Below are 25490 nucleotides of genomic sequence, written 5' to 3' on the forward strand. Positions count from 1 at the left end.
TAATAAAAAATACAGAATTATCTGGTTTTATGTTTTTAATCATTGCATTGGAGGGGAAGTAAGAAAATTTGGCAGAGAAACACTTCTCTTTAAAAAACAGTGCCCTTGGAGAATTGCTTATTTTTAACTCTCAGCAACATTTTCACAAAGAAAGTATTTTTCTGAAATAAAGTGTAACTGCCTAATATGTCAAAATGTCAAAATTCCCTGAATAAGGAATACTACATCCTACTGTATTTGGTAGGAATTATAGGCACGCTTGAGTTACATTAGTATAATCATGATAGTGAATCATGATAACTAGTGAAGTTTCATTAAAGCAAACATATAATCTACCATTAGTGAGGTTTTCCATTGATAGACTGTTTTGAAAATAGGGATACCTTCCTCCACAAGAAAATAATGTTTTGTTTTGTTTTTTCCAACACTTTCTAACATATACTAGGTAACAAGAAATGCTGCTTAAAGTAGCAGTATCTAGCCTACATTTTAACTGCACATATTACTCCTGCAATACTGCTTTATTTATACTTTTAATAATTTTCCAGGCTGAGATACAGACTTTATTTTCATCTTTAATGGTATTATGTTGTTTGTCAAGAACGTGAAAACAAGGCAGGGAAACAGAATGAGCGCAATGTTTTGCAGAGAGCCAGCCAAGGTCATAGACATATGATGCAAAGGCTGCATGTTTTAAAACACGCAGCTAAAGGTCCTGTTACAAGGAACAGCTACATCTGGGTGAAGAGACCTGTAAGAATAAATCAATACCTGTAAAACTTGAATTGGCAGTCTCCCAGTTTGAAGCACAAATGCCTGCTCTGGAATTGCATTTTCAGTTTCCTCATACTTTATTTAAAGGTGAAATAGACTACAGATTTAGGCCTCTGGAAAAACTGTCAGAGAGTTTATTTATTTGTGGACTATACCAATAGCGAGGAAATAATCTTCATGTTTTAAGTCTTACAATACTTAGCACATTGGTAGATAGTTCACAACTTGGGCTCTAAACCATTACAACAATGCAAGAAACAAATACTAAAACATACCTTGTTACAGAAAATACCCTTATCCACTGTCTTGCACAGTTAGATATCAGCTAGTGTCTAACTGGAGGCCATGTAAGCATAGTAGCATAGCATTGCATTCCGCCTCGCAAGTCCAAGATCTCAACAGGGCACATCAGACGGCGCTCAGCACCAGCTGAACTTCCAGCCTGCCACGGGCTCACATCCTGCTGGCTTGGAGCCCGGGACGGCTGGCTCTGTCTGTAGAAGACAGCACAGGAGCACCAAGAGTTGCTTTGAGTAACATAAGGAGCTGTCCAGACACAGAAACTCCATTCCACTACCATAAATCTTCTTATTAGCATATCAGTCCAGATCCATTCATGAACTACGGCTACTTTATTCTGCTTTAGTACAGCTCACTAGCCAGAATTCCCTAGAAGGTCTGCACCATTTTGGCACAGTGAATACACCTTTAAAAATTTAAATATAAAAGAACTATATTTTGCACCAATAAGATGCCCAACTAATTCTACATGGCTTCAGATAATCAAAAGCACAGAGAAACATAACAGATAATACCTCCTTAAAGTATTCCATGTGTTGGTCTCTCAAAAAGAAAATAAATTCCATGAAAAAGTTACATAAAAACTAAAATCATCTTTCTTCATACCGATTGATAACATGAGGGAAATAAAAGGCAATCATAAATGCCTTTAGTTTCCTAAGACCAAGTATTATGATTTCAAAGTCAGAGCTAATAAACACATTAAGAGAAAGCAAATTAGAATGAGTATGGAAGCACACCATTACATTACCCAAACAACATTCACTGTCTTGTGACAGCACAATGAGAAGAATGAATTCATTAAAGAGGTTCCCTAACCTCGAATCATAAAGTGCCTTAGACATAGCTGTGTGCTGTTTCATGGTAGTACTGAATGGAAAAAGACATATATAATAGCAAAACCAAATATATGCACTTCTTGGAGCAACATTCTGAAATACATTTGGTGGTAGAAAGGATGACTGAACATTCAGTTAGTGGGTTTGTATGCCTCTCCTAGAAATCCAGTGCTCACAATGCACAAAAACTACAAGTATAACTTTTTCGGTTATAGTCACAAACCACAGTCATTTTATATATATATTTTCACATACGTATACGTATGTGTACATATATGCATATATGTATATAGATAGATAGACAAATGACCAAGGGACTGGAGCACCACTCCTATGAGGAGATGCTGAGAGAGCTGAGACTGTTCAGCCTGGAGAAGTGGAGGCTCAGGGAGGATTTTATCAATGTATATAAATATCTGATGGGAGGGCACAAAGAAGACAGAACCAGGCTCTTCTCAGTGGTGCCCAGTGCCAGGACAAGAGGCTATGGTCACAAATTGGAGCACAGGAGGTTCCATCTAAACATCAGGCAGCACTTTAGTGCTGTGCATGGGCCAGAGCATAGGCATAGGTTGCCCAGAGAGGCTATGGAGTCTCCCTCCTTGGAGATCTTCAGAATCCACTTGGACGTGGTCCTGGGCAACCTGCTCTGGGTGGCCCAGCTTGAGCAGGGGTTGGACCACACGGCCTCCAGAGGTCCCTGCCAACCTTAACCAGTCTGTGATTCTGTGACAGATATATATATATATATATATATATGCACAAACAATAGTTGAGGAGAAGATAAAGATTTCACTCTAGCGGAAGGAGCTGGGTAAATTTAGTTCTGGATATTTGACCTTTTCTACAATACAGGAAGCTGTAGCATAAGAAATGTCAAAGGAAATAATGTTTATCTGTTCCACTGGTTGTGTGATAACTCTAAATGCAATAGATTAAGTACCTTATAAATCACAGAGCAATCAGGATGAGATTTTTAACTTGAAAAGTGAGTCAAATTGTGGTATTTCAGTTGCAGTTAACATGAACAAATTGCCAGTTCTGATCTATTGACTAGAGAGAACTCCATGAGAACTGAAAACTGAACAGTTAGCAGTGGGGTTCACAGCTCTCTAGATCCTCTATGTTGTATTCCTTCCTTCCTTTCAGTATATGGGAACACTTCAAGTCCATCTTTTGAAGTTAGATAAATTGCAGGTAAATTCAAAGCCTACCCACACCTAAAAAGCACAGCAGTACATTCTAAAATGAAATAGTCTTCAGAGGGGTAATCTTGGATTCAAATACTGGCATCATCCACTTCAAATAATGTTTTATATAAGCAAAGCAAAACCATACCCTGTTATCTATATTTTCATTCCCACAATACTGAACTACTAAAATCACTGGCACAAAATTGCAGCTTTCTTTAGCACAGTCAGCTCCATGGGCCAACTCCGAAATACCATTATCTGTAGATTCTAAAGTTGCGACTAACTTTTTCCAAGAACTGTCTGTGAAGTTCCCTAGAATGAACCCAGGCTATTTTATTTGTCATCGCCTAGGGCTATTTTTCCTTCGTTTATAAGCCTTTTTCTTTATAATTTGACAATGAAGTTAAAGAGACTGCAATCATACATGACATTGTAATCAGTTGCAATATTCCCATCATAACTTCCACATACACACACATGCCCCATGGTACAACATTTTCTGAAGAACTGTACCCCTTTCCCGGTGACAGCAGCTAATCTTCAGAAACAAAGCCATAAGGCAGGAATGGACTTACAAATTAGACTTCAGCTTAGGCCAGCTGTTTTTCTAGCATTATTCCCTCTGTGACCATCTGTCCCGCCTGCTAGTATATCTTTCCCCTCACACAGACTCTCCACTAAAATGATTTGCCATGCTGGCTGATATGCAAGTATAGATAGAAAGGAAACTGGGTTAAATCCAGTTTTGTGCCACTCAATATTTGAAGCTTTGGTAAGGGACCCACTTGACTGACAGTGTAATTTAAATCTGTCTCAAGTCTGCTTTAATTTACGCCTACTTCACCCATGACCCAAACACTACCAGAGATTGCTGCCATTCTGTCTGTCCTCCTTCTGGACTATGCCAACAAGTACAGTTACACAAGATACTCTTTTCTTTAAAGCAACTTTTGTTTTTAAATATGCTAGCACACTCTACTGAATGAATCTACTGAAATCTATCTTGTCTATATCTTAAAGGTATTTCCACAAAACTCTGCATTCCATACATGTGAAATCTTGAAGTTCCAAATCTGGATGCATGGCTGGATATATCAAAAACAGATCTTCCGGCTGAAAATTCATCCTAAAACATCATTTTGGGCAGAATTACCAGAGGGACACAATGCAAACAAATAAGGAAGAGAAGAACTGGAGAGGGTTGAGATTTGGGGAAAAAAATATCAATTACATGTTGTTACATTGTCATATCCTGCAGTCATGGGCTCTTAAGAATTTTTAGCTATTTTCAAAGGGACCAGCATCAGAATAAATCTTATCAAGGAGGCCAACACATTTTCTGCAACATTTATTTTCTATATATGGTTAAAGCCTGGAAACTAAAAGGGAAATAACTACTTAAGCATAATTCAGAAGACCGCACAACCGTGACACTACCCGAGAAATTCAGGAAGAACGTGATGGTTACAAAGTGTATCATTAGAATTTCATCTCCTGTACTGCTGACAATAGCCAGCAATAACAGGAAAGGAACTGCTGAAAAAGCACAAGTGAGGTCAACAGTTTTTGGGTAATTTTTTTTAAAAAACATCTGCAAAAGATAGACGAGGCTTTTTAAAGGTTGCAAAATAGAGAAAGCAAAGGAAAGAAAGAATTACAGATATGTGACATAAGGAATAAATACAAGAGAAGTACAAGAGAGAGGCAGAAAATAAAAAGAAATGAGAACAGAAGGTAGAACTCAAAGGACCACATTTTGATGGTCTCTGTGTTTTCAGCAGAAAATTAGAAGTTGGCATCTGTGTCCATATTCTGTTTAAAATGAGCTCTTAGTTACTAGCACTACATTCAGTAAGGAGGCAGAGGAGAAGAGTGGTATCTTAACTGAGCTCAGTTTTAAGCACAAGATTAAAGAAAAAAAAAAGAGGGATTCAATTTCATGGCAGTTCCTGGCAGCTGCTCAGCATTCCTTATTATCATAGTACTGTTTGCTCATTGAGTGCTGATAATATGCCAGAGCTGTGGTGTGCTTTAGAGTCCTTCTGAGATTCTTAGCTCTGTCATTTTGAGACCAGATGGTAAAAACTACTTTTAAACACCATTCACAATGCCAAGTTTTAACAAATAATAAAGTATAGAGTGTTACATAGACTTTGTCTGGAGAAAAACAAAAATCAAAAAAACAAAAACGAAATAAAGCCTTAATGTGGAAAAAAAATTAATCTTGCTATTGCTTTTGAAGCAGACAATTTTAAAAAAAACACTTATAATAATTATTCTTAATGATTCCTAACCTTTTAGCTAGTACATCCAATGGTAACAAATTAAAGTTCATCTTGTAACTTTCTTAATTTCTATACTGAAAACATTTTTAGCAAATGCAACTTACAGAACTACGAAATTCAAACAGTAGCTTGTCAGTAGCTAAGTATGCCTGCAAAACAATCACTAGCACATTATGGATGCTGTCTGACACCACCTACTGAAATGCTCCAGACACTCATCTTTTAGCAAACAGCATACCTTGAAAGATTCAGTCGCAAGCTTTGTTGCTTCCCCTGAACATCCTCCAGCCATGCACTCGTTCTGACAGCCCTAGAAGGAATAAAAATCAAATTCAATACTTGTTGCAGAAAGGTTAATACACATTCAGTTAATTCTTTTAGAGACAGATTAAACTGAATGATCACTCAGACTTCATCAGTAAATATATCAGCAAGACCTTTCTTTGTAGTTTCTTAGCATAATTTTCCACCTTCTAGGTTTTCAGTTTCACTTCAGTTGTGTTATTTTGTGTTACTATTTCAGGACTTCAGTAGGAGTGACAACTTCTTATGTTAGATTATTGCTCGGAAGGGTATAAATCTATGGACAACAGCATGGGTATTTCATTCCAAACTGAATAAATACATTGTGTTTTTCCACAATTTCATCAGATCCCAATTTCTCTGCTAAAGCATCCACCCCAGCAAATTTGCCTTTGCTTTTACTCAGAGAAGCCTGACTAAGCAGAATGGAAGAGAGAGGAAAACGATTTTAGTAAATCCTTTGCTAAAATAAGGCAGTGATAAGGAAAGCCCACCAATAAAAATATATAATCAAAGTATTTTGAATTATCTACTATGTGAAACTTCAGAGTTCTGCCACTGACAACACTAAAAGAAAGAAAAAAAAAGCTAAAAGAAAAGGAGTGATGGTTTTAGATATCCTTCTGTTCAGCATCAGAAGGCTAACAGGGACAGGTGCGAGCAATCTATCCAAAGCCACAATCCCCAGTTCTCACAGCATCAGGATAACACCTTTGTGGACTCTCCTGCACTAGCTAGACCTTCCTTGCCAGTGGCCAGGAAAATGCATATTACACCCAACCACATGCAGGGAAGGAGACAAATACAGCCTGACAGCGTTTCTTGCTTCTGAGCAGTATCTTTGATGCCTGGTAGGATGGGCTGTGAAAGGGATGAAGGGAAGAAGAAAGGGAAGAATGGTTATAGGGCAGCATGACTGGTGAGATGGAGGGGATGGCAAAAGGGAGAACTAGCTGCTGAGATGTGGCAGAAAATGGCTGGGCCTGGGGTGAACAGCAGGCTGGTCACAGGGGCTGCCTGAAGCAGGGAGGGAAAGACAGAGGCACTAAGGGATGTTGTTGCTGAGGCCAACAGACAACGGGCTTTCAGCCCTGCAAAGAAAGGCCTTGAGAGGAGCCAGCCCGGCTCCTCACATGGTGGCTGCCTCTCACCCTCCCACCCCTCAGCTGAGCTGCATCGAGGGTGGGTGGGAAGTCCCACCCCTGGCAGGAAAGGTTTAATCCCCTAAAAAGCAGAGGTTTAATCCCCTAAAGGAAAGAGGTTCACAGGAAACCTTTTGGGGCAAAGGTTCACCTCACGGACTGACTACAAGACCTTATCCGGGGCAGCCCTCATCCTCCGAGGAGTGCTGTGTGAAGGGTGGGTGGCAGTGCCGTGGAGCCAGCTGAAGCCTGCAGCAGCCGTCATGTCCTGTGGGCATGGAGCTGCACGGGCTGCAAAGTGTGACCCCCACACAAGGCAAATAACATGATCTTTTTCCTTTCTGCAGATATTCGGAACGTGGCAAATGGAAGTGGGGGGAAAACAGTATGATCACTGAGCCGTTAATGGACAGCAGGCTTGCTAACAGCAAAAGAAAAAACAAACTCCTAGCCACAGAAGATCTCACTTCCTCCCTTTCTGTCCCAACAGCCCAGGGAGGCAATAACATCCCTCCTGCCTTTTCTAAGTATCAGCTTTAGCCCTTCTCTTCCTCTTTTATTTTTTCCTAACCCTCTACAGTAAGGCATGCAATCACAACTACAGACTCCTTCCTATCAACTAAACGAGGATCTGCTGAAAAAATCACAAATCCCTTTGTAATGTACAAACATAATTTCTATTAAAACAATATTTTTTAAAAAGTGTTTCATTTGCCATAAACCTTGGGGCAAAGGGGAGATTCTCCAGAAAAACAAATCTTTTTGGTAGAGTCTGGTCAACAGCATTTTGTATCAGACCACAGCAGAACTGAAATATTACTTAAACTGAGGGGCAGCCTGAACTAAGCACTGTATAAACAGATCCTTGTTTTCCCTGTAATTCTTCATACACCTCCAAATTCAGTGGTAAAACCCCAGGAGACCTCCATGATACCATCAGTTTATAACAGATACTTTTTCTGCAGGTCAATTAGATTAGAATAGTTCAGTTGGGAAAGGACCTGCAAAGATCATCAGGTCCAACTGCCTGACCTCTTCAGAGCCACCCAAATATTAAAGTATGTTATAGAGTGCATTATCCAAATGCCTCTTGAACACTGAGGGGCTTGGGCAATCAACCATCCCTGTAGGAAGCCTGTCCTAGCATTTGACCACCCTCACGGTAAAGACATTTTTCCTAATGCCCCGTCTGACCCTCCCCTGGTGCAGCTCTGGGCCATCCCTGTGTGCCCTGCCCTGTCCTCGGTCCCAGGGAGCAGAGACCGGCACCTCCCTCTGTGCCTCCCCTCCTCAGGGAGCTGCAGGGAGCTGAGAGGTCACCTCTTGGCCTCTCCCATCCGGACTGGACAACCCAGTGTCCTCAAAGGACATGCCTTCCAGCCCTTTCACCACCTTTGTTGCCCTTTTTTTGGATGCTTTTGAGGACCTTACCATCATTTTCATACTGAGGAGCCCCGAACCGCACATGATATTCAATGTGATGCCGCACCAATGCTAAATATAGCAGGGGAAACACCTCTTTTGACTGGCTGGCTGTGCTGTGTTCAATGTACCCCAAATGGAGTTTGCCCTCCTGGCTGCCAGGGCAAACTGCTGGCTCATGCTGAGCCTGGTGCCAACCAGCACCGCCAGGGCCTTTCTACTGAGCTGCTCCCAGCCACGCTTCTCCCAGGCTATGCCTGTGCCCACCATCACTCCAGCACTTCCCTTTGTTGAACTTCATGCCATTGCTGACTGCCAAGTGCTCCCATCTATTTAGAGCCCTCTGCTATGCCTCTCATCCCTCCAGAGAGCCAACAGCATCTCCCAGTTTAGCATCATCATCAAACTTGCTGAGGATGCATTCAACTCCTGTACCCAGGTCGTTGCTAGAAATGTTGACTACAACCCTTTTGGCTCTCCCATCAAGCCAGTTCATCACCCAGCATGGCATGACCCTGTTTATCTCACAGCTGGACAACTTGTTCACAAGGATGCTGAGAGGGATAGTATCAAAGGCCCTTAAAATCCAAAAAAATTACATCCATGGCCTTCCCTTAACCCACTAAGCAGGTGACCTTATCACAGAAGAAGATCAAATTACTAAGACAGAACTTATTACCAAGACAAAACTAATTAAGCCAACTGATTTTACTTCACACTGCAGTGAATTAGAATGGAGGCAGAGCTGACAGGATGGTAGCTGCCAGCTGTATAAGCACTAATTTCTCCAGCAGCTCCAGCTCCATGGGTGGCTTTTCTCTAACGTCCGGTATGCAAAATTGGATTTCCTAAGAATAATTGTTGGTAAGAGCAAATACAACAGACAGTCATGATTCTTCAGTTTCTTCTCATCTCTGCTTTATGAAGTTGCCCTAAAGCAAGTGTTGACATCAGTGCAGAGAGGATAGAAGCTGGATGTTGTTTAATCTTTGCTTTCATCTCTAAAAAGATACAAAACTTTTAGGTGAATTTCAAGCGTGGACCACCTACAGGAACAGTCCCTTAGGGGCTTGATCATGTCATTCAGTTCAAGGCTCCCACTGAACTCAGTGAAGTCAACAGCTCATTTTTGGGCATGTGCCATTGGGGCCAATCCTGTTCTCCATGTAGTCATTCTTTTTTAGAGATTTAAAATATGTTTAAAGCAAGTAGCTAACTGCCTTTGTTAACCACACTGAAATTATACTGAGTTAAACCCTGAGCACTAGAAAGACATACCACAATTGCTTTCTAATTGATGGAGTCATATTTTAATGGTTCCATGGCTTTTAAATCTGAAACATGGTGTTAAATACAATAGGGAAAATTACCCCCTGGTTTAGTGCCAACTTTGCCAAGAGAGATGTGCCAAGCATAAATTTGCCCTTTGTTGTTAATAGCATGGTAGATTTAAAAACTGCATCCATTAAAACACTGATGTTATCCTAAAGATAAATTTGAGCCACAGGGTCAATGTTTCCTCAAAAGTGACTCAGGTCTGTAAAACCCTTGTAAGCCCGAAATATCAAGATGCTTTACACAAGCATAACTTCATAAGTTGTAGCATAGAGCTAGCAACATTTTCTTTATGTTACATGTAACTGTTCTTTGTAAATTTTAAATAGTACAGTATTTCACAGTTTTCCCTAAAAAATACTGGATAATTTTGAAATTGCACACTGTTTTTTTTTCATTACCATAGAGCCTGTATGAGAAAAGAGAGTGACATATTACACTCCAGATTAATTTTTGTTTAAAATTGTGTTTTAAGTGTCCCTGTACCATTGAGAAATGCAACTAAAATAAAGACCTGGTAATGAATAATTTATCATTTATTTTTATAGAGGAGCTCAATGGTATAGTAATTCTTGCAAATCCTTTGGTGTTTACAAAACTAAACACAATAAACTTGGTTGGATAAAAGTACCTCCTCACATTAGTACATAATTCCAATTCCAATCAAATAACAACAATAAAATCTAAGATATGTAAGATATAAGCTTTATTGTAAGGATTAGTCTCTTTCCAGTAAGTGAAGGACCACTGTGTGTAACTTAACTGCACTTTTGGAAATTCTATGCTTCACAGTTGTCACCTGCACATCTCTTAGAGCTTCCCCAAACCTGAACATTTACCTCCTGCATTTGGCCCTCAGACTCCTTTAGACATGAGAATTTTCAACACCTTTTAGCATCAGGATGCTCCAATCAATGCTTCTTGGCTTTCCCTGCTGTCTTTGCACACATTCTGACTGTTACTCTGTTACAGACATGAGACCTTGTAGCAAAAATACTGACCTGCGATCAACTTCACTATTGCCATTTTGTCATGCATCTAGTTATGCTCATCTTTTATGGTGTCCTTTTGTTGCTCATGGCTTCTTCAAATCAGAGAATCCACCTTTTTAATGCAGACAGATTGCTCATCCTTTAGCTGAAAGAACCTTCTGCTACAAAAATCGGCCTGTAGTCTGCCTAAACACTCCCAAGACTTCTGAGACTACACGTCTTATTTTCTCCTGTGATCTCACACTAGATAGCTTTTGAGACACAGCGGTAGCATCAATGTTTTCATTCTCACTTGGGATTATCTATTCTATAAAGAGTGATTCTATCCGATCCTTTGTCAAACTGCTCTTCTTAGGCTTTAGCTACCCCATTATGCTGTAGGCTGGTCCTGTTATGAAATAGAAACTGAAGATTACCAGAAGCCTCACTTATTTTTAAGTGCTCACTTATTTTTTCTGTGTTGTTCCGTAACTCTTCTCAGCACTGGGGAACAGAAAGCTTTCCCCAGTGGAAGGCAGGAGTAAAGAAATAGATTGCAAATTATATCTATAGAGTTCACTCTTTCAGCTAGGAGGTTATACTGGCTGCTTTTCAAAACAATTAAAGATTTGCAGCTTCACAAACTCCTTCACCATCTTTTTGGTTTCATCTCCCCCACAGAACTGATGCACTGCTGATCTTCATCAACACTCAGTTCTTTCTTAGGCAGTGTTCTCAGGGCTACTAGTATTTGAGTATTACAAAAAGGAACTTGTCATTCAAGTTCAGCTTTCTTGATAAAATGATTTGGGGACATTTAGTACCAAATTCTGTGCGAACACCTCTGTGAATGCTGTCAGTGTGCCCAAGTCAGCCTGCAGACAGCTCTGATTACTCCACACTAAGTCAGAATTTTACCAATAGCTCCAGTGCCCTGGTGAGAGTACTGGTGGCAGCAGGGAACACCAGACACCCAACTCCATTCTGCTGCTGCCTACAAAGGAATTGCAGTCAGTGTTTTGTTGGCAGGAGGTGGCTATTCATGAAGGACAAGAATGCAAAGAAGCCAAAGACACTCAGCTATGGTTGTATATGGTTCCTTATACTGAGGTGACCCCATCTCCTGCTACGCAGAGAAACTGAAAACCAATACTATCCGGCAGCAGTCACCAGGCCCCAGTGAAGATGAAATGGAACATTCATCTCAGTCAGACGTCATATGAAAAACAGTTTTCAATTAAAAAAAAAGTCCTCTCTGAGACATTTCTCCAAGCTCAGTGTCTTACTGTTCTTCCCCATGCTTGCTTCTGGCAATTAAGTGTCTAAGAAATATTTCACGCTCAGATTTACACAGGAGGATAATGAAATTACAGTATTTATTAAAATCTATGAATCTAGCAAATCGGTAAGTTTAATACATGACTTATACAATGGTACTGCCTATAGACAAGCTAAATTAAGCATGTGATGACAGGTACTCCTTCATTGAAAACCACAGAAATCAGAGTTATCTTTCTGTTCCAGATATAAAATAGAGTGCAATGTACACATATGCCACATATTCTGTGTATTGCTGCAGTCATATAGAATATTTCCATGTTTTTAAAACAGTTTTCAACTACCTCTACGAAATGTTATATGATTTGACAGCCACAACACATAGAAGATGATTTTGCAGAAAAAAACATTAATGATCATAGCTTTTTTTTAAAAAAGAAATAAAAATAAAAATAAAAAAGGAAAAAAATGAAAAATAAAAAAAGGAAAAAAAAAGAATGACCCACTGTCTGACAGAGAAATTCTTAATAGTGCTGTAGGACTGAGTCAAACAACACTGTATTTGATATCAACTAAAAAGACATTTACTTAATGACCATTATGAAAGACTTGTACAGCCTAGGAAGCTCATTTATGGAACCTAACAGCCAGACATATCTACTTCAGATGTCATAGGAGTAGTTGCATGATCTAAAAATATTTTAAAAGCGTCTTTGTGTTGTATGTATATGAATATGTGCATACACAAGTGTGTGTTACAATGCCATCATCACCAAGTAAGTTCATCAGACTGGGTTATTCACATGATAGCATGTCTTACTATACACTACCATCACAAAGCTTATTCTCACAACTTCTTTTACATCTACTCTTTTCAAAATCAACAAAACAGAAGGAGCAGGAAGACTAATTCTTAAATGGTGTTTCTAACCACTCATCAAACCAGAGATCTTAGACTTATATTTTTGTTGGGTCAGAGCACTCTGTATATTGGCTCAATGGTCTTCAATGATGTATTCAAAGAACATGGACTGAGCAACTCCACTGATACACCTCAATGTATACACAGATCAGCACCAAGGAAACAAACAAAGAACAATTCAGCATGGGCAATTTCAGTGCTTAGCTTTTCACTTAGTTCACCAAGAATCAAGAGTGCTGATTTCTGCGCTTCCCCTTCTTTAAGAGTACTCTTATCTGTCATATCTGCACTGATGTCTTGTTAGCTGGGTGTTGCCACCTTACCATGGCTGCTTTCATCCCCATTCCTTGAGCTGGCACTAATGTTAATTACACAGAGAAGCAGCATAGTAGCAGCATACAATAAAGGAGAATAAAATACGACTATCATATCTGAAAAAGAAAGATTCCACTTAATTTAATCATGATCTTTATGATTTTGCATCAGAGTGAAAGCATCAGAGGTCAGAATATACAAAAGTTTATCTAAGACAGCTGCACTGCATAAAGTAAGATTGAATTGAAATAGATTATCATTAAAGCACTCCAAGTGCAGGCACTTATTTCTTGGCTTGAGTATTTTGTTTAGTTTAATATAAAGAAATTTAAGTAGCTTAACCAAACTAAAATATACCCCTCTTGAAACAAATATCACTGTTTTTATTACGTTTAAATAAAAGACTATTTAGTTTATATGAACACAACTTATTGGTTAGAAAAGACTTAAAACAATGATCATAAATTAGTGGAAATATTCAGTTAATCTGTCCAAGAGTCATATTTAGTATCATTAATAGCTATATCAGAGCTCTAAAAGCAGACTAAAATGGCGTCACAAGATTAAATAAATGCAGGCTACATTGCCAATATAGAGTCACTGCTGTCAGCACTCTAGGGAGAAACATGTCTAGGAAAAAATGCCAGTTCTTTGACTCAGTGTTTAAATTGATATCTGAGTAAGTTCAGTAACGTCTAATCCATTGTACAAGAAAGCTTATATCAGTTCACCTGGAAGGCAAAGTGAAGAATAACGATTTCTGAAACCTCCAAAAATGCATGCTTGACAAACTGGTTTATCAGTAAGGCTAGAGGGCAGAAATGAGTTCAGCACAAACACAATAATTAATATAGTCTATTAACTCACAGATTAGATAGCAGAACCTAACTAAGGATCTATTCATCTTCAGGCTAAAGTTTTAGTTTTGTTTTGTTGTTTGTTTTTTGTTTTTTTTCCAGATATTTCAAAAAATTAACAAGATGAGCTCTGAAATACGCAACATGGAGTCTAGAAGGTGATCATTCCCTTTTGAAAAGCATTGAAAGCTATCATCACTTCGATCCAACAGAGGACATAAATCAGCCATACATCTCTGTTCAACAGTTAGATCTGTCTTGATACATTTCCTGTACAACCATACAATCCTACTTCCTATTTTCTTTACAGAAACAGGTAAGTTCTCTAAAGAAATCCTCTTTGCAAATAACCTCCAAATGCAATCTGCTTTAACCTTGTTTTCTAAGCCAACTGCTCATTCTGTTCACATTGGTTTTCCTCCCTGTGACCCTCCTGTTGCTCTGTCAGTCTCCAGTGCCATTTTCTCTGTCCTCATCCTCTTGCTCAGACCCATCCCTTCTGATAAAAGAAAACAGTCTTGTACTATTAGGAGAACAGGCAGATGATCTAATAGGTCTATTCCATCTCTAACTCCTATGAACAGTGCCTCTGACTGCCTCTTTTGTTGATTTGTTTGTCCACTCTAGCATTAATTAGGTTTTAACAAGTGCATTGTTTGCTAGAATAGCATAAAGAAAAACATTAAAGCAGCCAGCTGGATCTAGTTGACCTATAAATTCATCCACCTGTTTTCTAAACAGATAGAGTCTTATGGCTATATGATATGGTTAGTGCTCAAACAAAATAAACAAAAATCCTGAAAGTCACCATGGGTTTATTGTGTTTAGGCCCTGTTCTCATTGATATGAGATCCTTTACATCACGCTGGGACAGAAAACAGCATAAATGCTATTTAATACTCTCTCCTACAGCTGTAAAGGACTTTGCTGTTAACCACAAGGAAGCTCGTGCTCATTACCTTTTCTCTGTTTTTCCCTTTGCTTATCTATTCCATAATGTCAGGTACTAAATTAAAGTCTTAAGATTTAATAGCAACGTTAACCAGAGCTACAGGATAAATTTTTAACTACATTGTTACACTAACAAGGTTGGCCTAAGCACAATAAAAATTATTCTGCTTATTTTCCTCAGGCATCCAGCATAGGTTATACTGTCCATATTTTGTATATTGGTACAGCCATACAGGTCAAGCAGAGATCTAACTTAAAGATGCATAAAATATGTCTTATAATTTATTTGTTAAGTTCTCAGATGGTAGAAAGTACACAGAGATCCTGCAGCTGATGACCAAGGATAGTGGCTTGATGTAATTACCAAATGATAATGTGAAAAAGATGAATGCATACACAGCAGAAACAAACAAAATCTTTGTCTGAAGAGTTACTGAGGGTGTACAACTGGAAGTAGACAATTTAGTGGGGAAAACCAAAGCTGCAGTTTGCAAAGAAATCACTGTAGACTCTAAGGAGAAAAAACAAAACAGCACAAACAAAAAATAAAACAAAAATCACAGCAGATACAGTGATGAATTTCAAGATGAGAACTGACACGTTTAAAGAAAAACACTAGCAGATGAAATCCTGTATATAAGGCCATACTCCTGTTTCCAGTCTTGCTTATAACTACAGTTGCACCAAATATAGGGTCAGACCTGAATCACTGGCATGTATAAGGGGTCATTTGTAGCTATTCTCAGAGTACTTAGACCGTGTCCCATTTAAGTCCATTTTCCACTGGAATAAAGGTTTACATAAGACACTGAGCAATGATGAATCACACACTGAAAACAGAAGCTCTGGGGAAATAATAAAAAGCTTTTGGAGTTACTTTTTGCCCCCAGAAGTCCTGCATATACTCCCACTAGAAATAATAAAACAGTAACTTACACAGCTGGCTTTCGAGTAACAGTACAATAAAACATTATGCAACAGTGCACATGGTTGCTGGTCTGTAAAGGACAGACGTATGCTGGCTTGTTATCACATTTAACCCTGATAACTTTGCACAGCCTATTTAATTCATCACTGAGTATCAAATACCAGTGGTGCAAAAGCATGAGAAGCATGACTTTCTGAATTGCGTGAGGCTTTTGGTGCAGTTATAGCCTGTTCCCTGCTCCCCAAGCAGTTTGTTTAGCTGTTATGTATCCAACAGATGAAGCTGATAAAGCATGGCAGCAGCTATCTAACCTGGGATCCGAATGGGCTCGATACCGCAGGTACACTCCACCCGTCTATTCAGAGGAGAATTTGGTATTAACGTGCCTCTTTAGCTACATTGGTCTTTTCAAACAGCTGAGCAGAGTCCCTGTTTTTTGCTTGCAGGCAGAACTGGGCACACCTAGATATATGTTCTGCCTAGATGCCTGGCCACAATGCTGCAGGAAGACTATGGCTTGAGCTTTCAAAGCTTACAATGAATTGAGTGATCTAGTAGGTATCTTGAGATGCATGACAAAAGCCAGGGTAGAAATCACTCTCCCCACCTTCCCCTTCCCTCCCCCCCCCCCCCAAAAAAAAAACAAAAAAAAAACCACAAAGCTTTGGCTCGAGGTGTTGCAAATACTGTGCTTTTTCTTGAGTTCTGATGGTGGGCTAGTCCCTACAATGCTTGCAGTTATTTTACTCTCCTTGTTTCAGATAAAGAACTGAGACCTCCATTATTTATAATCTTTAAACAAATCTTCTCACTGTAATACCTGAAAGCCTTAAAAATTTATCCTGTCTTTACAGTCACAACACCTAACTGAAGGAAGATAGAAATCTCTCTTATACAGACAGGAAATTTAGACATGGCTTGTCCCGTCAGCACACCTCACGCATGTTGGCTGTTGCTTCAGAGAATTTCTTGGGAGGCTGACAGATGCTGGCACAGGGCGTGCACAGCTCCCCAGGAACTGAATCTACAGCTCCTCTTCCTTATGCAGACAAACCCATCACATCCATTACAGTTCTTCTCAAGGGAGAACAAGTGGAAATTATTGATGTGGTTTTGGCTGTGCACTTTTCACATGCAGCTGTGCCCTACGCAAGATTCTTGTATAACAGCACAGAGGTGATGGCTGCCGAGGTCCTGTCTATACTAGCTCTGGTGGGTTTTCAACTTGGCATAATTGGTCTGAAGTAATGGGAGATTTCTTCCTGGCTGTTAGCAATGCCTGGACTATATCCTTGTGACGTGTCCTTTGCTGTGCGTTCAAACACTGACTTAATTAACTGGACTCAATTCAACAAAGTAGAAAGGAAGTTGAAGCCTTTCTTCTGGCGTAAAGGGAACGAGGAACAGAGATAACCTGCAAAGAAAGTTCTAGGAACATGGTTAAAGACAGCATCTATGCCAATGCTTGCTTTCTTATTTGAATTAACAGCAAGGTGCAGAGAAGGCACGTGTTTGTGTGATAGACATCCAGTTTAGAATATGTTAGGAACTTCTCTTGTTTTACAGTCTTTATGAGTTTAGTAAGAGGTAGTAAGCATAACCCACCACACCAAGCAAATGTAAATGGTGACGTGGAAGCTTACCAACGACCCACAAAAAGCACAACTACATTTCTATCAAACATTGCTTCCTCGAGTGTGGAAAAACATAAGATGAGAAACATAAATCAAGATAACAGCTACAAAAAATGTTTTTACAGATGACATCTGCTCAAAAGAGGTAAAGTCTATTAGACTAGTGACAAAACTAAATACTCCACCTGCTTAGTGTATATTCAACTGTGTAACGACACTAAGATTGGAAAAAACAGGCATCATAACACTCCAAAATTTTCACTGTAATGCTTTAGCATAAAAGTTACCCTACATGTCCTCTCTGAACTCCCTGTGAGCAAGTACTTCATCTGAAATCACTTATTATTTTTTGACAGTGCCCAGAGCAAACTGGATTCTGTCAAGGGAACTCAAGAGCAAAATAACACTCAGCACATTAAAAGTGTCCTTGAAAAAGTATGGTCACAGATGAGGTATTTGTAGAGGTAGCAGCATTAAGCTCACGTTAAGCACACAAAGCAACCATCTCTGCCAAAATTACAGCATGGTAAAAGGTCATCACAAGTTAAGAGCGATACAGTCTCTCTTAGAAAAATTATAACTTTAGTACTAGTCCCCTTTTGTAATATGTCAAAGATAATAAACAGACCTATTGCAGTTAATGCAGACTTGTTCTCTTATGATTCAAGATTGTATCAATAATCAACCAGCCCTACTCTGCTCAATCTACTGTGATAAATGACTTATTTATAACACCCCCCATGAACCAAGGATTTTGTCCAGCTTCAACCCACATGAACAGTAATGCTCTTGACTAGAATGTCCCCATCGTTTCTGAATTAATGAAGCTAGTAAACATCTTAAAATACTTTAGAACTGGATCTGATTTGTCCTGTTGGAATCCAGTCCACCTGGGAATGGCAGGACAGAACATGAACTTTACATATGTGTCACAATAAGTATTTTGGCTAACTGACAAGACAAAAATTAAAAAATAAAAATTAAAAATGCTGGCTACAGAAGAACCACTTAAAAGAAGATCCAAAAAGAAACATTTGCAAATGCAGCATTTCCAGGTTACTGGAGAACCAGAAATGAATGCTGATGTTACTGATGGCTTCAAGAAGAGAATCAACCTGTAAATGTTCAAATCCTCTAATGGTACAGACCCTTGTCAATTTGAAAAAACATTGGCTACAGAAGTTGTCTTTTATTCCATGGCCGTAGAATGGATTGGGACATAGCACAGGATCAGATTTAGAAAAAAGCACTTATTTAGAAAAAGTTAGAAGGATCTGGAAAGAAGAAAAAGTGAACTGAACCCAATATAGTTGAACAACCAAATGGACTTCCCTTATGGTTACAGAATTAAGACACTTCCCAGCATGTGAAAGCTACTTTTGTTTGTCTCCCAAACTGTAACTTCTCTTTCTAAAGACAGTTAATCCAGTTTAAGGCAGAGTCTGCAATTTAGTTCTCATGTACATATAAATAGGTTACTGGCATATTGGCATATTATATTTGCTTAGAAAGCTTGTGGTAGACAAGTGCCTCAAATATATAAGCATGTGAATACGGTGTAATTTTTTTTTTCTGTGTGCATGCATCTGTACAGCTATGGCAGAAATTGTGCTTGTGTAGTCACTGTATGCTACTGGAAGTTATGACATACCTCTTCCCTTGCTATGGCCAGTTCCTACTAGTACAACGATCCTTGTTTAAAGAATTATTCTTAAAATACATTGTAAGGAAAAAAAAAAAAAAACTTATTCTGCTTGTAAGAAAAAGTACTACCTTGGCTCTCCAATGTAAATGGGGAAAAAAGCATGCTACTTCAAGGGAAGATGTTGCGAGTATAGGGGAGAGGTAGAGTCTTCTTCGCTGATAGAGCATTAATAAACTGTACCATGGATCCTAGTGACGTAATTAAAATGATAAGACTCCTGAAAAAAAAAAGGCCCAAATAAAGTAAAATACTTGCGAAAAGACTTGCCAACATTACTGTTCAATCTTTTTTTTTCGGGGGGGGGGGGAAATACTAGAGAAGAACAAGGTATTACTACTACAGCAACATGATAAAGAAGTGATCTTTCAAAAAGAAATCTGTCTAGTGTCGTGACTTTGAGAACCATCTTTGCACAGAGTTCTTTGCAGACCGTTAAAAGGCTAGCAAGCCCTCAACAGACATGTACCAATCTGCACTACTATGTCAAAGACTAAGACCAGGTAAAAATGTATCTTAGTTCAGAAGTTTTTCTACTGGGGAACTCCTTGCAGAGTCCAGAATCACAGGAAGACCCGAGCTGTAGAGGTCTCCAGCCCAACCTCCTGTTCAAAACGGTGTCAGCTCTGAGCTCAGACCAGGTTTCTCAGGGCTTTATCCACTTGGGTCTTGAAAGCCCACAGGGAAAGAGACCATGGAGCTTCCCTCAGCAACCCATCCCACTGCCTGACTGTCGTTCCCCATATCCAGTCTGAGATTCTCCTGTTTCAGTTTATGCTGGAGTATCACAGTATCACAGATTTCTAGGTTGGAAGAGACCTCAAGATCATCGAGTCCAACCTCCGACCTAACACTAAGTACTCCACTAAACCATATCGCTAAGCTCTACATCTAAACGTCTTTTAAAGACCTCCAGGGATGGTGACTCCACCACCTCCCTGGGCAGCCCGTTCCAATGCTTAATAACCCTTTCGGTAAAGAAGTACTTCCTAACATCCAACCTAAAACTCCCCTGTCGCAACTTTCGCCCATTCCCCCTCGTCCTGTCACCAGGCACGTAGGAGAACAGACCAACCCCCACCTCTTTACAGCCTCCTTTAAGGTAACTGTAGAGAGCGATAAGGTCGCCCCTGAGCCTCCTCTTCTCCAGGCTGAACAAGCCCAGCTCCCTCAGCCGCTCCTCGTAAGACTTGTTCTCCAGACCCCTCACCAGCTTGGTCGCCCTTCTCTGGACTCGCTCGAGCACGTCCATGTCCTTCCTGTAGCGAGGGGCCCAAAACCAAACACAGTACTCAAGGTGCGGCCTCACCAGAGCTGAGTACAGGGGCACAATCACTTCCCTAGACCTGCTGGCCACACTGCTTCTTATGCAGGCCAGGATGCTGTTGGCCTTCTTGGCCACCTGGGCACACTGCTGGCTCATATTCAGCCAACTATCAACCAATACTCCCAGGTCCTTCTCGGCCAGGCAGCTTTCCAGCCACTCATCTCCCAGCCTGTAGCGCTGCTTGGGGTTGTTGCACCCCAGGTGCAGGACCCGGCACTTGGCCTTGTTGAACTTCATACAGTTGACCTCAGCCCATCGCTCCAGCCTATCCAGATCCTCCTGCAGAGCCTTCCTGCCCTCGAGCAGATCGACACACGCACTTAGCTTGGTGTCATCTGCAAACTTACTGAGGGTGCACTGGACGCCCTCATCCAGATCATCGATAAAGATATTAAAGAGGACCGGTCTTGTCCTCCTGCCATATATCATTACTGAGCCTGTGCCTATCTCCTTGATTTGCCTTGAGATTTTGGAAGGCTGCTATTAGGTCCCCCCAAATCCTCCTCTTCTCCTGAAGAAGTCCAGTTCTCTCAGTCCCTCAATGCTAAAGTTTAAGAAAGTTAATTCTTGGTAAGGATAATCCAAATTCAAGCATTTATTACAGAAGTGATGACACTAAGAGAACAATCAAAAAATTAAACAAGTGGCACTGATCTCTCTGAACGCTGGTGGAAATGAGTAGAATCAGCACCTTGCTGAATTAAGCCTTACTCGTTTACCAGGGAAAACAATCTGTCTTCTGTGCTTACAATGAATGCTTTTATCAAGTGGTGTACAAAATGCTCTAATAGGCAAACTGAATTAGCAATAGCTGTGTACCTGCTAAGAAGTCATATGGTGCACTTCAGGTGTACCTTAAAATAAAGCCTGGAACAAACAGCAGACCTCAAGGGAAGAAAAGTAAATGAGTAACTCTGTTGCAGGTTATTATGACATTAGTTTGTAAAAACAATAAGAAGATATGGGCCAAGATGCACAAGACAGATGGGTAGAACTTCTTGACTGTTTTAAAGATAACATGAATTGAACAATTGAAATCAACTCTTTTGGATCATTTAATACACACATGAAGGGGAAACATTAGGCCTTTCTGTAAGCATAATATTGGATTTTCATTTGCAACAGCATATGTTAATATTTGCTAAATTGCCCTTCTACAACAGGTGCTCTGTTTTATGAGGTAATATTGACTGTCCCTTTAATGGATAGTCATAAAGTAATAAAATTGTTTCCAAGGTAAATGAGACCACCCATCCATTTAATCCTAATGTAAAAAGTGGAAGTATCGAGTTGCAGGCATGCGAGTGACTATGAATAATGAATTACGGTCAGGTACTACTCTGATCTGTGCCCAAGGATCACCAGAATTTAGATACTCAAGGCAAAGGTCATGCATTCGATCTCTGCATCGCAACCATCATGGCAGTTGGGCAGCCACGATTTACTGTCAGATGCCACCATCAGTACTGAGTGACTTGAGCCCAGAGTCCCTCACGAGGCAATCTAACATTGCAGAGTACACATCACTGCAGTGACATAAAGGTGCCAGTCCCCAGGCGCATGGCCTAAGAAGGCAAATTGTGCAAATTTTGTGAACAGTTAACCCCCTAGCTCCTTCATTCTATCAACACTGAAGGTCCTGGCTTCAAGCCTACTAATAAGCTGCAGTTTGCTATACATGTAGTTATGATCATTCATTTAAGCAAGCAGCATAACAAAAGGGAGTTACAGAAATAGTCTATTCTGATTCTATAGAATGTTCAGCTTGAATAAATTGTTTTAAAATGGCTGAACTCCTCCAGTACAAACTGAGTGCTTACGCAATTAATGAACTGATTTATCTCCTTTCCTAACATTGGCCTCCAAGGGATAAATTCATCACTAGTGAATTCCACTTGAATTATTTTCACCTATCGAGTTAAACCAAGGATAAGTATATCCTATTGGCTGGTTTAGCAAGATGTCAATTGTGTTAAAGCTACCTCCCGATTTTGTAATCTTCTTTTTTTGCCTATGACTTTGTGGCAGATTTCAATACTCGGTTTCCACAGGAAAAAATCAGAACATCCACTGGATCACACACCACTAGGAGAGCTAGACCTGTCAGTAACCATCAGCACAATAGGTAGACAAGGCAGGACTGCAGAAGCCAGCAGCACAATTCATTTCTTATACATAAAATTCCTTCAAACAGGCCAGAAAGAGAAGGCTGAGGGTGGAAATGGTTCAAGGGGAAAGGAAAGATTGGGACTAAAAGCAAGAAATGATGAATGGGGAGATGAAGGGATACCAGGCTGTAATAATGCTGTTGTTTACTGATACCTTCATAAAGTTACTGGTTTTTTGCAGGAGTATATTGGTAATTTTCTGCATCTTTGATACATGCTCTACAAATACATAGTGACAGCCATAACCCTGAAGAGCTTACAGTCTGAATAGATGAGGCAAAGAAAGGGTAAAGGGCTCAGACAGAACCAACTTGCCCAAGGCTACACCACATGAGGGTGACAAGAGTGTACAGATCTTCTACTGCTGCGGCTATTGCTTCACACTGTCTTTTCTACAGTTAAAATACAAAGTAAAGTCAGGTTTTGTGCAGTTGAGAAGAATCCATTGAGAAATCAGTGCTGCTTTGAGCAAGCAAGCATGTCTATAGTTTGTCTTGCTACTTGTTTTCCACCTGGGCTTGCCATAGCATTACTGTCAGGTGCTGGATGACACCTCGGAAGATCAAGCCCTTTTTCCTAGACTCACAACAGATTCAACAAAAGAAGTAGGAAATGAAGTAGAAAACGTGGGAATCTGTATTGCTCCTTGACACACTTGCATTCTGTCCCAAAGCACTCTTGCAGGGGGAAGCTGCGTGGTATTTTTCCTGAGCTGTTTCAGATCAGCTTTCTGCTGCGATTGGTCTGCTGCACTCCCCAGCTGCAGAAACTGCCAGTGGGACTCACCAGGGCCCCGTGAGGCCCCTCCAAAGCCCTCGCCTGTTCCACACCCACCGTCACCAGTAGCACTGCACCACTGGTGCCCACCCAGGAACAAGCAGTGGTGGCAAGACCCCAGGTTGGATGAGAGCAATGCTTGTTATCAGCAGCGGCGAGGAGCTGGGGAGACACCTGCCAGGCACATACCTGTTGTGCCCCTATTCCATCTGTTACAGTTAACCAAGGACAGCAGATAACTCAGTCTTTTATTTCTCAGCTGTTAACTTCGGCATCAGGCTGCAGCTGTGAAGTTCACAGTCAGCCCTGCACCGACCTTCTTCAAAACCCAACTATTTTTCTTAGCGAAACTGTTCCACAGGGTATGAAGTTGCTGTGATATTCCCTCAGTCTAACTGAAAAGCACCCCGCTACCTCCATGCCCTTTGTCTTGACAAGCAAAGACTTCATTTTAATCCTCAGATCAGCCTCACTAAGCAGAACATAAACACGACTTGTAAAAGGGTAGTTCCCACAGATGCTCGTCTCTCATGTTAGCATTCACTACCAGCATCTCCTCTTTCATTATTTAAAGCTATTTCTGAAATTACTCAGAAACTCTAAACGTACATTACTGGGTTTTACCCAAAGTCTATTTTAAGTACAATGGCAGACCTAAGACCTATAAGGAACTCACAGGCATAAAAAGGCACGATGCCTGCCAGCACACCATACCCTTGACAGTTTCTTTTCTTTTTAATCATTAAGTGTCCCATGTTACAAATAAACTGTAAGAAAAACCCCAGAGGAAATTATATGCCTTCCCTTCCCCCCTTCTCCCTCCCCGCTCATTATTTCTTTTCCACGTATGCTGACTGCAATGAAACAACATGGAAAGAGACAGAATCACACACATCCTGCTTCTCAAATAAGAAACCTCTCGGGGACAGAAAGCTCCTTCGCCAAGCATAAATAATAAACCAGAGCATCGAAATCCGTAAACACAAAGCGGCCAGCTACCGTTTTCCTTGTCTGCCAAGGCAAAGTCCCTCCACATCCCCCGGAAGGATGGGATGGACGAGGGGATTTGGGCTCCGCTTACCTTGAGCATGCTGGCAACCGGGGCGGGTGCTCCTGCTCCGCGGCGGTGCGGGCTGCCTGCCGCCTGCCCTCCGCTCCCTTGGATGCTGCTGCGGGCTCAGGGCCGCCCGATCCTCCCGCGGGCACCTCCGGGGCTGCTGCTGCCGCCGCTTGCGGGCTCCGATTGCATCAGCGGGCGAGGGCGGCGCGCACGCCGGCAGCCGCGGGGGAAAGGGGCGAGGGGCTGCGGCCGCCCCGCCTCGCCTCCCTCCCTCCCTCCCTCCTCCCGGCCGCACGTCCCCAAATCGGCCCCGCCGCGGCTGAAGGCTGGGGCTGAGGAACGCGTCCTCCCCGGCGCGCCCTTCTCCTCCCTGCCCGCGCGAACCCTCCGAAAGTCGTCGCTTGCAGCCTCTGAGTCATTTCCTCCTCCTCCTCGCCGCCCAGCTGCCTGACACGGCAGCACCTCGCAGATCACCCCTCGGCAGCCAGCCAGTCCCCAGCTCCTAACAGGCTCACCCCCAAGCCCACCACCCCACGCACAACTTGCTGCAAGAAACCCAGGAGGGGCCCACACAGGCCCTTTGGTTTCGAGCCAGGTGGGCTTGCTGCATGGTTCAGGATGGGGCCCTTGGTGTAATGCCACGAACTTCAGCATGGCCTGCACCTCCACTGCTCTTGCTCCTTGGAGCTGGGGTGTACCTAGTCTCCATCTCTGTGTGCAGGCACCTGGCAGGAGGGAGGTAACCAGCACTGGAGGTGAGAGCCAGGCTGCTGCCCTCCCGGCGACACTGTGCAGTCATAGTGGAAAACTGGGAACTCTTCTTAAGAGAAAGCCCTGGTGTAACCAGAATGTAACGTTCACAACGTGCTTACTTTCATCTTGACAAATCACGTGGTTAAGTCTTTTGCCAGAGAGTCGTTCGGGTTGGAAAGGACCTCCAAGATCATCCAGCCCAACCTCTAACCTAGTACTGACAAGTCCACTGCTAAACCATGTTACTAAGTTAT

The 25490-nt window shown here is 41.2% G+C and overlaps 1 protein-coding gene across 1 annotated transcript in view; it reads right to left on the minus strand.

Moving 5' to 3' along the window:
- Window positions 1–24880, minus strand: part of BCAT1 (branched chain amino acid transaminase 1) — a 67438-nt gene extending 42558 nt beyond the window's left edge. Inside the window, exons 1-2 of the mRNA XM_013195980.3 lie at window positions 24505–24880; window positions 5630–5701 (exon numbers count right to left, since the gene is read on the minus strand). Coding sequence (XP_013051434.1) covers window positions 5630–5701; window positions 24505–24513 — 81 coding nt within the window. The 5' untranslated portion in view covers window positions 24514–24880. The remainder of the gene's footprint in view (window positions 1–5629; window positions 5702–24504) is intronic.
- Window positions 24881–25490: the final 610 nt, after the last annotated feature.

This window comes from Anser cygnoides, chromosome 1 (genome assembly GCF_040182565.1).
Source record: "Anser cygnoides isolate HZ-2024a breed goose chromosome 1, Taihu_goose_T2T_genome, whole genome shotgun sequence".
Lineage (NCBI taxonomy): Eukaryota > Metazoa > Chordata > Aves > Anseriformes > Anatidae > Anser > Anser cygnoides.